Source organism: Rhinopithecus roxellana, chromosome 6 (assembly GCF_007565055.1).
Source record: "Rhinopithecus roxellana isolate Shanxi Qingling chromosome 6, ASM756505v1, whole genome shotgun sequence".
NCBI classification, from domain to species: domain Eukaryota; kingdom Metazoa; phylum Chordata; class Mammalia; order Primates; family Cercopithecidae; genus Rhinopithecus; species Rhinopithecus roxellana.
Genome location: NC_044554.1, coordinates 50,142,508 through 50,155,274, shown reverse-complemented (window position 1 = coordinate 50,155,274; position 12,767 = coordinate 50,142,508). Strand labels below are relative to the sequence as shown.

At 48.6% G+C, this 12,767-nt stretch overlaps 2 gene segments (V, D, J or C); both read left to right on the top strand.

The window, feature by feature from the left end:
* LOC104674945 overlaps positions 1-12,767 on the top strand; it is a 381,543-nt gene that overhangs the window by 355,189 nt on the left and 13,587 nt on the right.
* LOC104674944 overlaps positions 1-12,767 on the top strand; it is a 340,994-nt gene that overhangs the window by 323,831 nt on the left and 4,396 nt on the right. The window contains 1 exon segment of the C gene segment in view: positions 10,669-10,713. Coding sequence covers positions 10,669-10,713 — 45 coding nt within the window.

Genomic DNA, 12,767 nt, shown 5'->3' with positions numbered 1-12,767 from the left:
ACCAAGCCCTGGACCAAGCCCTCCCTTCTCATTCACCTGGAAAATCAGACTCAAGCGAATCTCCCTGGCCCCCTAACTCTTCCCTTAACTGCCTAGTTCCATCTCTGTGAGCAGCTAGAGAGATGTCCTGCCTACCATAGCGGGAGCCAGACTGCGACTTGGGAATCAAGCCCAGCTCTGCACATTTTATTTTTGTCTTCTTTGTCTTTGAGGTAGGACTCCGCAGTGAATCCCACAGCTAACACCAGCTCCCCACTCTGACCAGGGAAAGAAACTGGAGAAGGTCAGGATTCACCCATTTGGTCAATTAACTGAGGAAGGATTCATTTTCATAAAACTTGCTTGCCTTTGAGACACTTCAAGGGAGTTGCTTGGGACTCCCTAAAAAAGATGGAAGGAAAGACTTCTGAGGGCTGTGACACCATCCAGCCATTCTGGCCACACGTTGGCTGGCTTGCACCCACTGGACACAGCAGAGGGAGGCAGGCTCCGTGGCACCTGTGGCACTGGCCAAAGCCTCCTCCTGGCAATTCTGAGTGGGCCCATGTTGGTGCTGTAGCTCATCCAGGCTTGTCACCGAAGATCCAAGCAAGCTTCTCTTTGAAATTCCACCTTCACCTTCTGTCCCAAGTGGTTGTGGACACCCCTGGGAGCTGGTACCAAGGGCCAGGAGCAGCCAAGGGAGACAGACAAGTTCAGAGCACATTTTCTGTTACAGGGAACACAGCACAGACCTCCAATGCATTTTTAGTAGAGACAGGGTTTCGCCATGTTGGCCAGGCTGGTTTTAAACTCCTGACCTCAAGTGATCCAAAGTGCTAGAATTACAAGTGTGAGCTACTGCTCCTGACCCAGGCTCCATTTTTAAAAAATAATTTCAACTTTTATTTTAGATTCAGGGGCTACATATTCAGGTTCGTTACATGGATATATTCTGTGATGCTGAGGTTTGGGGCACAAATGATCTCATCACTCAGGCAGTGAGTTTAGTACCTAACAGGTAGTTTTTCAGCCCTTTCCACCCTCCTTCTCTCTTCTCTCTACCAGATGTATTGTCTACTATTCCCATCTTTATAACCATGTGCCAATGCTCAGCTCCCGCTTAAACATGAGAACGTGATATTTGGTTTTCTGTTCCTAGGTTAATTTGCTTAGGATTATGGTCTCCAGCTCCATCTATGTTGCTGCAAAGGACATGTTTTCATTCTTTTCTTGGCTGTATAGTATTCTATGGTGTATATGTACCACATTTCCTTTATCCAGCCTACCGCTGATGGACACCTAGGTTCATTCCATGACTTTGCTACTGAGAATAGTGCTGTGATGGACATGTAAGAGCACGTGTCTTTTTGGCAGACCAATTATATTCCTTTGGGTAAATGCCCAGTAAAGGAATTGCTGGGTGGAATCCTAGTTCTGTTTTAAATTATTTCAGGAATCTCCAAACTGCTTTATGCATTAATTTTTCCATGAACTAATTTACACTCGGGCCAACAGTGTGCAAGCATTCCCTTTCCTCTGCAGCCTCACCAGCATCTTCTATTTTATGGACATTTTAATAATAGCCACTCTGCAGCCAAGCTTTTGAATGCCAATGCGGGGAAAAGCCACAAACATCCCTTTTCCCAAAGAGAATTATTGCCTGAACACTGGTAGAATTCTTGTTTTCATTTGTCTTTCATTGTTTGTTTTTCAAAGAAAAACCAAAGGTAAAGTAGTATGACGTTCCACACCTGAACCGGTTTGTAGCCCCCAGAGCCTGCTGGGAAGGGCCCCTCAAGCATGCATTGATCTTGTCACCTGGAATTTGAGAGATCAAGAAGCCCGATAGCAACCGACCATACAACTGCCCATCAGTGCCCATCCTGTCACCGGATTAGCTCAATTCTGGCTCTGCAGACACTGGCAGACACAGGTCACAAACCCTGGGCCTCTGTGGGCTTCCCTCATCACCCAGGGCCACAATGGGCTGCCTGTCCTAGCCAGAGACACAGCAACATTCTCTTAAACTGAAATGAAGCTTAAATCCACTTCACCAATCATCATCTGAGGGCACAGTCCCTGCCTCCTTCCTTAGGGATTTTAAAACACACATCTCTCTGACCCAAATAGGTAGGTGAGATCTGACTTTAAAGAGGGGAAAATCAAGATGAATTGGGGTATCACGAATGGATCCCAAGTGTTTTTGTGTTGGGACAAGCATCCACATCCCGAACTGTACCTGGAGATGGAGAAAAATGCAGGAGAGGAGAAGAGAAAAAAAGGGGGACAGAATGGCTGAAAGTCATTGAAAGCTTCTCTTCTGGTTCTTTCTGACCCTGGTTGCTTTGCCAAGGTCTTAGGTGCAGACAGGGGCGGCTCTGGCTGGGAGCTGCTGCTCTAGGGGTTGGGAGAGTCCTGTTCGTTCACAGTGCTCAGCAGCAGGGACTGGGGGCCGTGGCAGGTGCGGATGCCCAGACTCTCAAGCTCGCTCCTTGCGGGGCTGGCAGGGACCTTCCTCCTTGTCACCAGGAGACTGCACAGGTCAACGTCATGGACGTCCAGGGGGTCATCCAGGGCATCACTGATGAGCATGTTGAATGCTTTGGGGCCATCATCAAGTTGACCCCAGTTGCACACACGGTATCTTCCCTTTGCTTGGGGGAAAGGGGGCGGGGAGGGGATGGGATACTCTGTCATGCTCAGAGCTGTAATCATTCAGCAGCTCCTCCGTATATTCTAAATCCTTGCACAGGAAGGCTCCTTAGTCCAGCTCCCCCAGGCTGGCCACAGAGACACTGGACTCCGTTCCCAGGTCTTTGGTGGCTGCTGGGTCAGCGGGTGTCAGAGGCCCCAGGGTCACCAATGCGTGGGGGTCTTGTGCTGCTTTTGCTGGACCCAGACAAAGGGCTGCTCTGTGCCCCCTGGGAGTCCCAGGGGCACTGCCACCTTAAGGGCTACATGCCATAGCTGGAAGACACTCTATGGTTGGGGAAGAGTTGGAGGTCGGGAAACCACTCCCTCATGACAAGGTAGTAAATACTTTGGCACAAAACTGAAGATAAAATGGCAGTGCTGAATAATCCTGGGCTTCCTACAGGTGATGGGGTTGATTTCTTGTTGCCACTGCCTGGTCTGAAGGCAGTGCTTGGCTCAGCAGTGGCAGCAGACGAAGCAGCAGCTCAGAAGGATGATGGTGGTGGTCCACACCAGCCAGAGCCACAGCAGTGTCTTGTGTCACAGGTGTAGCTTGGATTGTTGGTACCACACAGGCTTATCCCGCAGGGGTTCACCCCTGGCTGACAGGGGCTGGGCAGCACCTGGAGGACCAGGAACACCACCCACCTTCACCACACACACACCACCCGGAGCCCCTCTGCAAGCCCCTCCTGCTCCTGCTCCTCCATCAGAGCACTGCCGCCTCCTTCTCCTTCCTCTCCTCCTCTACCCTCCACAACAGTGGTCTTAAAGAGGTTTCTTGGTCTTGGCACTTCTGTGGGCTCCCAATGTGCTGATGTGTGACACGCTGGCATGCTTGGCAAGACCTCACTGCTACCTTTGACTACACAGGGTCCTCTCTGTACCCAGAGCAAACAGATGCAGAGAAACCCCAGCACTGACCGCCTCAGCTTCCTCGGAGGCCCCTCTCCACATGGGCTGCTGCTAACCCAGTCTGTACTCCCCACAAGCCGATGTGCTGCTTAGAGATGATCCTGCTGGCCCTGTTGCCCAACAACTGGCTCATGTGTCTGGAGGGGAGAAGATAAATCCCTGGGTCTCCATCCCTTGTGCTTTTGAGAAGTCTGCCTTTTATTCCTCCACAGAATACTACCAACATGTTTACACTATTCCTATGTATAGACATTTTCCCATTTAGTTTTCTCTCCCCTCCAGAGTAGTTATTAAGCCAGCGGTACAGATAAGAAAACAGGTTCAAAGAGGCTTATTAGTTTACCCACGTCCCACGCCCAGCAGATGGTAGGTCTGGGGTTGACTCCTCATTTGCCTAGCTTCAAAGCCCACGCTCTCTGTGCCCCACCTCACATCCCGCTACGACTATGGTCTGAGGCGATGACAAGTCCGTCAGCGCTGACCTCTGATATTTCTCCAGTCCCCCGTCACTATCACCCATTCCCTGCCTCCCTGCACCTCCTGAGGGGCTCCTCCCAATTGTCCCCTTCCATGCAGCAAGATGACTGCTCTCAGAGAGCTCCTGGTTATGGCATTGCTTCCTACCCTCCCACAATGAACAAACTAGAATCCAAGCTCCCTAGGGAAATATAGGGTTCTCATGGCACAACCCCTGCCCCCTCTCCCAGTCTCACGCCTCTTCACTGCTCTCCTCCCCTGTACGCTCCCCTCCTCAGAAGCCCTGGTGGCCCATTCAATAAGCCATGTGCCTCTGGTCTCTGTCTTTGGACACTACGGCACCCTCGGACTGGAAGCCCTTCCCAACCTCCCATTCACCCTTTTCAGAAAAGTCTTCCTGATTCTTCCTTCTCCTCACTTCCCTTGGGTCTGGCCCTGCTGGCCCTCCCTTGGGTCTCAGGCAAGCATCCTCCTCCTGTCTCTGCTTGCCTCTGTCCTAGTCCTGCTCAGGTGCTTAGGTGCTCAGGTGCAATAGATGTGTCCATCCTGGCAATCGACTGTGTGCTCCTTGAGCAGGTACAACTTGTCTTACATATCCCGATATCTCCAGTGATTAACAAAGCCTGGGATGTAATAAGCACCCAGTGAGTGGAGGGATAAACATGGAGTGGAGGGAAATGTGCTGAGAAAAGAAAGACCCTTCCAGAAGAATTGTTCTCAAAGAGTTGTCCCTAAGCCAAAATCACCTGGGAATTTAGGAGAAGCACAAAAGCTAGGCCCTACCCCAGACCCACCGAGTCAGATCTTCTTGGACAGGGCCCAACAAACCGCATTTTTTTCTTTTCTTTTTTTTGAGATAGGGTCTTGCTCTGTTGCCCAGACTGAAGTGCAATGGCATGATCACTGCTCACTGCAGCCTTGACCTCCCAAACTCAAGTGATCCTCCCACCTCAGCCTCCCAAGTAGCTAAGACCACAGGCACACAACATAAACCCAGCTAATATTATTATTATTTGTAGAGATGGTGATCTCATATGTTGCTCAGGCTGGTCTCAAACTCCTAGGCTAAAGTGATCTGCCTGCTCCTCGGCCTCCCAAGGTGGTGGGATTACAGGTGTGAGCTACCACACCCAGACAGCAAACTGCATTTTAACATATCTTCCAGGTCTTCTGACGCCTGCTGAAAACCTGAGATTGGATACGGTAAAGACATCCCGAGGCCAGTATTGAAACTGCCATTGCAAAATTGTAACTGAGACAGTGAAAGAGATCGGACCCAAACAACTCCATCTTGGTTTTTTTTTTTTTTTTTTTTTTTTCTTTTTTTAGCTGGAGTCTCAAACTGTTGCCAGGCTGGAGTGCAGTGGCTTGATCTTGGCTCACTGCAACCTCCACCACCCAGGTTCAAGTGATTCCCCTGCCTCAGCATCCCCAGTAGCTGGGACTACAGGTGTGCACCACCATACCTGGCTAATTTTTTTATTTTAGTACAGATGGGGTTTCACCATGTTGGCCTGGCTGGTCTCGAACTCCTGACCTCATGATCCACCTTCCTCTGCCTCCCAAAGTACTGGGATTATGGGCGTGAGGACCGCGCCCGGCCTCCATCTTGCTTTTAACCTCCAAGCTGTCCTTATTCCTTCCCCAGCATAGGCTGAACTAACTTTGGGAAGAACTTACTTTCTAGTTTGAAACAAAGATGATAACAGTCCTTTCCCACAACAAACCTCCTTTTTGCATAGAGACTAGACTGTCTTTATAGGACTAACAAATTTCCCAAAAGATTAGAAATTATGGTTTAGGAGTCATGTAGTTGGAGCCTGCAAGATTCCAAACCTCCCTAAATTGCTCCTGGGGATAACATCACTATTGTAAAACCTAAGATCAGGGCTTGAGATATTTTGCAGCCCCTGCACTCGATGGATCAGCTGGCACCACCCAGATCGATCAACCAGCTCATCTGATCTTGTGGTCCCCATTCAGGAACTGACTCAGCACAAGAAAACAGCTGGGATTTCATCTCCAACCCAACCTATCCGCACTTCCAACCCAACCTATCAGCACTTCCGACTCACTGCTTTCCCCTCCGCCCACCAAATTATCCTCTAAAACTTGGATCCTTGAATTCCTGGGGAGACGGCAAGATTTGATTTGAGTAATTATAAAACTCCAGTCTCCCACACAGCCTACTCTGCATGAATTGCTCTTTCTCTATGGCAATTCCCTTGTCTTGATAAATCGGCTCTGTCTACACAGTAGGCAAGGTGAACCTATTGGGCAGTTACAGTATCTCTCTGAAAACAACAGGCACTAACTTTTTTTTTTTTTTTTTTTTTTGAGACAGAGTCTTGCTCTGTGGCCAGTCTGGAGTGCGATGGTGCGATCTCGGCTCACTGCAATCTCTGCCTCTCGGGTTCAAGCGTTTCTCCTGCCTCAGCCTCCCAAGTAGCTGGGATTATAGGCACGCGCCACCACGCCCTGCTAATTTTTTGTATTTTTAGTAGAGACAGGTTTTCACCATGTTAGCCAGGCTGATCTCGAACTCCTGACCTCGGCCGATGCACCCTCCTCGGCCTCCCAAAGTGCTGGGATTACAGACGTGAGCCACCGCTCCAGGCTTCAGTCACTAACATTTTTACTGATTCTTCTGGCACCATGATTAATCCCCGACACTCACTATCGTATGCAATTCTCACAACCCCACGAGGTAGGTATTATTTTTCCCAGCTTACAGATAATGAGACAGAGTTTAAGAGGTTTATCCACGCTACAGGGCTGCTGGGAGCCCGGCAGTCTGGCCACAGGAGGTCGGCTTCACGGAGGGGCAGGGTTTGGCGGCATCCCCTGAATTTAAGGAGTCTTGGGGGCGCGGTGCTTCTTCATCATTGGGCAACTCATTTTGGCCTCTTGGGGTTTCAGTTCCTCAACTGAGAACAAGGAATTTAGGTTGACATGAACGTGCTAGAAAGCTTTCAATAATTGCACATGTAAAATGTTCTTCGCGTGTCTCCCGGTCTCCCACCTGCCCCCGACACAGAGGTGCAGGAGTAACCCTGCTTTCTTCCGAGTCCTAGCCCCACCACGCGCTGCGCATTCTTCTCGCCCCCTCAAGTGGCGGAGCTCAGATTGCAGGTACTTAGGTCTCAAAAATAGGGAAAGGCTGCCCCCTGCTGCCCACATGGATGAATGACCCCCAACCTGATACCTGCCTAACTGGTTTTACAGGCTTTTATGGAAAAAACGCTCCATGCGCGCTTGGGCATACCGTCCAGAGAGGCAAAACTGGGACAAACTCCATCGGAATTCTAAAAAGCCATGTTGCCAAGACAGAGTGGTATTATTTATAAGGCCAGTCCGAAGGAGGGCCCCCACTAGGTGATTAAAAGACGCTAACTTGGAGGATGAATTATTGATAAGTAAAAGAGGTGAGTAAGGCAGGAAAACATGCAGAAATAGATCAAAATAAACTGTGCATTTCAATTAGGAAAGGTACTGGGAAGAGGCTTTGACACATTCCAATGGATGAAAGCAATCAACTTTTTTTTTCTTTTTTTTTTTTTTTTTTTTTTTTTGACAGAGTCTCGCTGTGTCGCCCAGGTGCTGGAGTGCAGTGGTGCGATCTTGGCTCACTGCAACCTCCGCCTCCCAGATTTAAGCGATTCTCCTGCCTCAGCCTCCCGAGTAGCTGGGATTACAGGTGCACGCCACCACGCACGGCTAATTTTTTGTTTTTAATAGAGACAGGGTTTCACTGTGTTAGCCAGGATGGTCTCGAACTCCCGACTTCATGATTCGCCCACCTCGGCCTCCCAAAGTGCTGAGATTACAGGTGTGAGTCACCGCGCCTGGCTGCAATCAACTTTTTGTGCAGGTTTTTGGTAGCGTGTTGCGAGGTCCATCACTATTAATGCCCTGGATATACCATCTCCTCTTTTTCTTTCTTCCCTAAGTTCTAAGGGCCATGCCCTGGCACCAAACTTATGGCACTCCTAGACTGCGGTCTGATGTTTACCATGGCTTACCTCTGCCCTGTTCTAGTCAGGGGACAAGCTGTGGGTCCCAAGCCTGGCATTGTAACAGAAACATCCAGGGTAATTTTCTGTTTGGTTGTTTATTTAAATAAATAAATAAGTAAACTCAGTTTTGAAGATTTTGACTTAATAGGTCATGAACACTATTCAGAAATCTGCATTTTTCATAGTTGTCCAAGTATTTAAGTCCCCACTGAGCAAATTTAGGACATGGAAACAACTTCTTACGTAAATTCTACATGACTTCATACATACCTTCATACATAAATTCTACATGACTTCATACATACCTTCATACATACATTTCTTTGGCAAAAAAAAATGACTTTGTAAATTAAACAAGTAGGTTTTTAAAGTAGCATATTTTATTTAAAGCCAAATTTTCTTGTTTTTTAAAATAGTTAAGTTTGACTTTCAATAGACAATAGAGCTATATGACCCTGAAATGGAAACAACACAGTCACGTTGACACGGGGAAATGTAACTTTTACTTCCACTTTGTTTCTGTCCTGCTCCATTCATTCTTTTCTTTTCCATTTTCTTTTCTTTTTTCTTTCTTTTTTTTTTTGATAGAGTCTCACCGTGTCGCCCAGGCTGGAGTGCAGTGGTATGATCTTGGCTCACCGCAACCTCCACCTCCTGGGTTCAAGTGATTCTCCTACCTCAGCAGCCTCCGAAGTAGCTGGGATTACTGGCACCCACCACAACACCCAGCTTTTTTTTTTTTTTTTTTTTTTTTTGTACTTTCAGTGGAGATGAGGTTTTGCCATGTTGGTCAGGCTGGTCTTGAACTCCTGGCCTCAGGTGATCTGCCTGCTTTGGCCTTTCAAGGTGCTGGGATTATAGGGGTGAGCCACCGCGCCCGGCCTACTCCACTCATTCTTAATAGGTCATCACTCTTATCAGTTTCTGTTGTATCTTTATAGTGTTTCTGTATACAAAATCAAGTAAATACAAAAGTATAATTCTTCTTCTCCCCCCTCTGTTAGACAAAGGTGGCATCTGGTTATGCTATTCTGCGACTTTCTCTTTTCCGGTTAATAATGTATCTTGGAGAATTTTTCCATAACAATATAAAATATTTCCATTCCTTTTTAGCATTGAATATTACTCCACTATGTGACCATATCATGGTTTATCCAGTCCCTTACTGATGGGCATGTAATTCAATTTTGTCAGTCAAATTAGTGAAAAGTGTATTTTGGTGAAGTTTTTTTTTTTTTATTTTACATTTCTTATTGTGATTTTTTTTTCCCTGATAGTTAGGTACCGTTTGTATTTATTTTTCTCTGAACAATTCACTCTTTGCCCATTTTTATCGGGCTGCTGGGTTATTTTCTTATTGATTTTTAGGAGCTTACCATATGTTGAGGAGATTAGCCCTGATGGTGAGAACTGGGAATATTTTTCCCAAATTGTCATGTATATTTTGATTCTGTTTATATTTTATGATGCAAGTGTGTCATCAGTATGTAGTTAAGCTTGTCTTTTTTTTTTTTTTTTTTTTTCTGGATTTTAACTCAGAGCTTAAAACCCTCCAAGTGACACACAGCATCGGGGTAGGGCCAGGGTAGTGACGGGGGCTGTGGCTTCCCTACAGGGAGGTGCCCCAACATGGTGACAGCTTGGAGAGGGGTGGGTACTGGAGAAGACCAGCCCCTTAGCCAAACAGCCTTACAAAGACATCCAGCTCTAAGGACCTCAAAGCGTCCTGAGAACAGTGCCTGGAGGTGGGAAGGAAGCCCCCGGCCTGGTCCATACCCCACCACCAACTTGCACAACGGGGAGTGATGTCACCCACCCTCCACTCCCCTCAAAGGAGCAGCTGCTTTGGTGGTTTCTCCCAGGCTCTGGCGGCAGACCCATGGGAGAGGCTTTTTGTACAAAGCTGTAACATTGTGGGGACAGGGGGGCCACAATGATTCAACTCTATGGGAAACCTTTACAAAAACCTCTCTGTCGGTCCCAACTCCCAGAGTCCCTCTTCTTTCCTCCTGGGTCACAGGTCTTAATGCAATTTGGTTCACAATGCCTCTGCCTCACTCCTGATCACATGTCACACCAAGACCATGGACAAGGACAGACCCAGATGAGAACTAAAGCTTCCCAAGCAGAGAGAGCTCAGACATAAGAAGAATGCCTCAGGAACCTCTCAAGTGGAGGACTCAAGGAGGGTCCTGATCCCCGCAAAATTGAGACAGTCAGGTGGAAGTTTCACTGGAGGTGACCAGCTCTCCAGAGTATTCGGGAAGAAGTCAGGGCTATCTATAAATGGAGTCATAGGTTCTGGGCCTTGCCATCCTCTGCAGGCCACGCCCTTTCCCTTTCGATGGACCCTCAGAGAGGGTGCATGAATGGGGTGTCCTTTGAGAAACGGACCTAGGACCCTGTGGATGGACTCTGTCATTCTCCATGGTCCTAAAAAGCAAAAGTCAAAGTGTTCTTCTGTGCAATACCCATACAGCACAGGAGGAGATTTCTTAGCTCACTGTCCTCCACCCTAGCCAGGGCCCTCTCCCCCATCTATGCCTTGAATGTGATTTTCACCTTGACCCCTGTCACTGTGTGAACACTGAAGCTTTCTTTGGACAAGGCACCAGACTCACAGTTGTAGGTAAGACATTTTCCAGGTACTTTTGCAGATCCGTCATAGGGAAAAGTGGGTCCACTTTTCCTTTTAGAGTGGCTGTATTCTTATGTGCTAACTATGACTACACCTTCGGTTCAGGGACCAAGTTAACCGTTGTAGGTAAGGCTGGGGGTCTCTAGGAGGGGTGCAATGAGGGAGGACTCTGTCCTGGGAAATGTCAAAGAGAACGGAGATCTCCTGGGGAGCTCCTGGGGCCAGATTAAGGGAGACGTCATCTCATGTCCCAGGAGTGAGTTCACAGGAGGCTCCCTGTAAGGGCACATCCACCCAGGCTTCCCAGAGGCTCTGAGCAGAGTCAGAGCTGAGCCCAGGCTGATGGGGCAGAAAAGGGAAGGGGAGGGTGCCTCTCCTCATAGTGCCCTGGGATAGGGGAGGCCAGAGAAAGCCCGGTGGGTAATGAATGAGTCACAACACCTCTCCATCTATCTGCTTCACTAACAGAGGTTCTCTGTAGATTCTTCGTATATTCTTGTGCTGGATTTTATAGGAGGCCACTCTGTGTCTCTTTTTGTCACCTGCCCGGGTCTTGAGCAAGCTCTGGAAGGGAACACAGAGTGCTGGAAGCAGAGCTGGTGTCTCTGTAAGGGAAGAGTTCCATGAACTCCCAACCTCTGCCTGAATCCCAGCTGTGCTCAGCAGAGACTGGTAGGTTTTGAAGTGGCCCTGGGAGGCTGTGTTCTGGAAACACCGTATATTTTGGAGAGGGAAGTCGGCTCACTGTTGTAGGTGAGTAAGTCACGACTGGACAGCTGGGAACTTGCAAAAAGGGGCTGGAATCCAGACAAAGCCTTGTCTCCAGTGCTTAGGTTAAAGTGTATGTTTATCAGGAAGACCTATGAGGGAGATGAGAAGGGGATAGCCTCCCTCTCCGCTCTTTTGTAGACTGCCTGTGCCAAGTTATGTTCCCCTACTGAGAGATGGGTAGACTCAGCTTGGAAGGGGTCACCTTGAGCATCTCCTGTCTCCTTGAAGGGTGCCAGTCATGGCCATGACAGATAAAGGAGCCTCTGACCTTACCACCATGGTCCTGCCATTTGTCTCCCTCACACAGAAAGGAGAAGGTCACAGAAGAGGGAACTTGGGGGATCACATGGGGCCTCATTGGTCTGCTGACCACTGTGTTTCGGATTGTACCATTGTCTACCCCTCTACCTACCAGAGTTAAAAGTCTACTAAGGAACAGGAGAGGACCTGGCAGGTGGACTTGGGGAGGCAGGAGTGGAAGGCAGCAGGTGGCAGTTTTCCTCCCAGTCTTTAATGTTGTGCAACTAATGAAAAACTGTTTTTTGGCAGTGGAACCCAGCTCTCTGTCTTGGGTATGTAAAAGGCTTCTTTTGGGATAGTGTATCATAAGGTTGGAGTTCCAGGAGGACTCCTTGGGGAGGGCAGAAACTGAGAACACAGCCAAGAAAAGCTCAGAAAATGTGGGTCGGTGGAGTGTGTGGTGGGGCCCCAGGAGTGCTGTGTGGACGCAGCTTCTGGAAGGAAGGGCCCGCACCAGCTCCTCTGGGGTTTGCCACACTCGTGATGCACTGTGTAGCAATCAGCCCCAGTATTTTGGAGATGGCACTCGACTCTCCGTCCTAGGTAAGTTGCAGAACCAGGGTGGTAGGGCCATGGTCCCTTGGAGGCACAGTTCTCTGCTTCTCCTTCCAGCACTGGTGAGGAGGACTGAGTGAAATCTCTTACCCTGTGGAGTTCTACAGAGCTGTGCCTGTCTTCCCTTTTGGTGTGTCTTGACTGACTCCTCTATTTCTCTTCTCTAAGTCTTCAGTCCATAATCTGCCTCCTCACTCCCTTCTCGGCTTGTCCTCCCTCTTATGTTCATGGCTCTGCCTCTCCTAAGCCTCTTCCTCTTGTGCCTCATGTCGCACAGTATGCTTAGGCCTTTTTCCTAACAGAATCCCTTTAGTCCAGAGCCATGAATCCAGGCAGAGAAAGGCAGCCATCCTGCTGTCAGGGAGCTAAGACTTGCCCTCTGGCTGGAGATCTCCAGGTGGGTTTTATCTAAGCCTCTG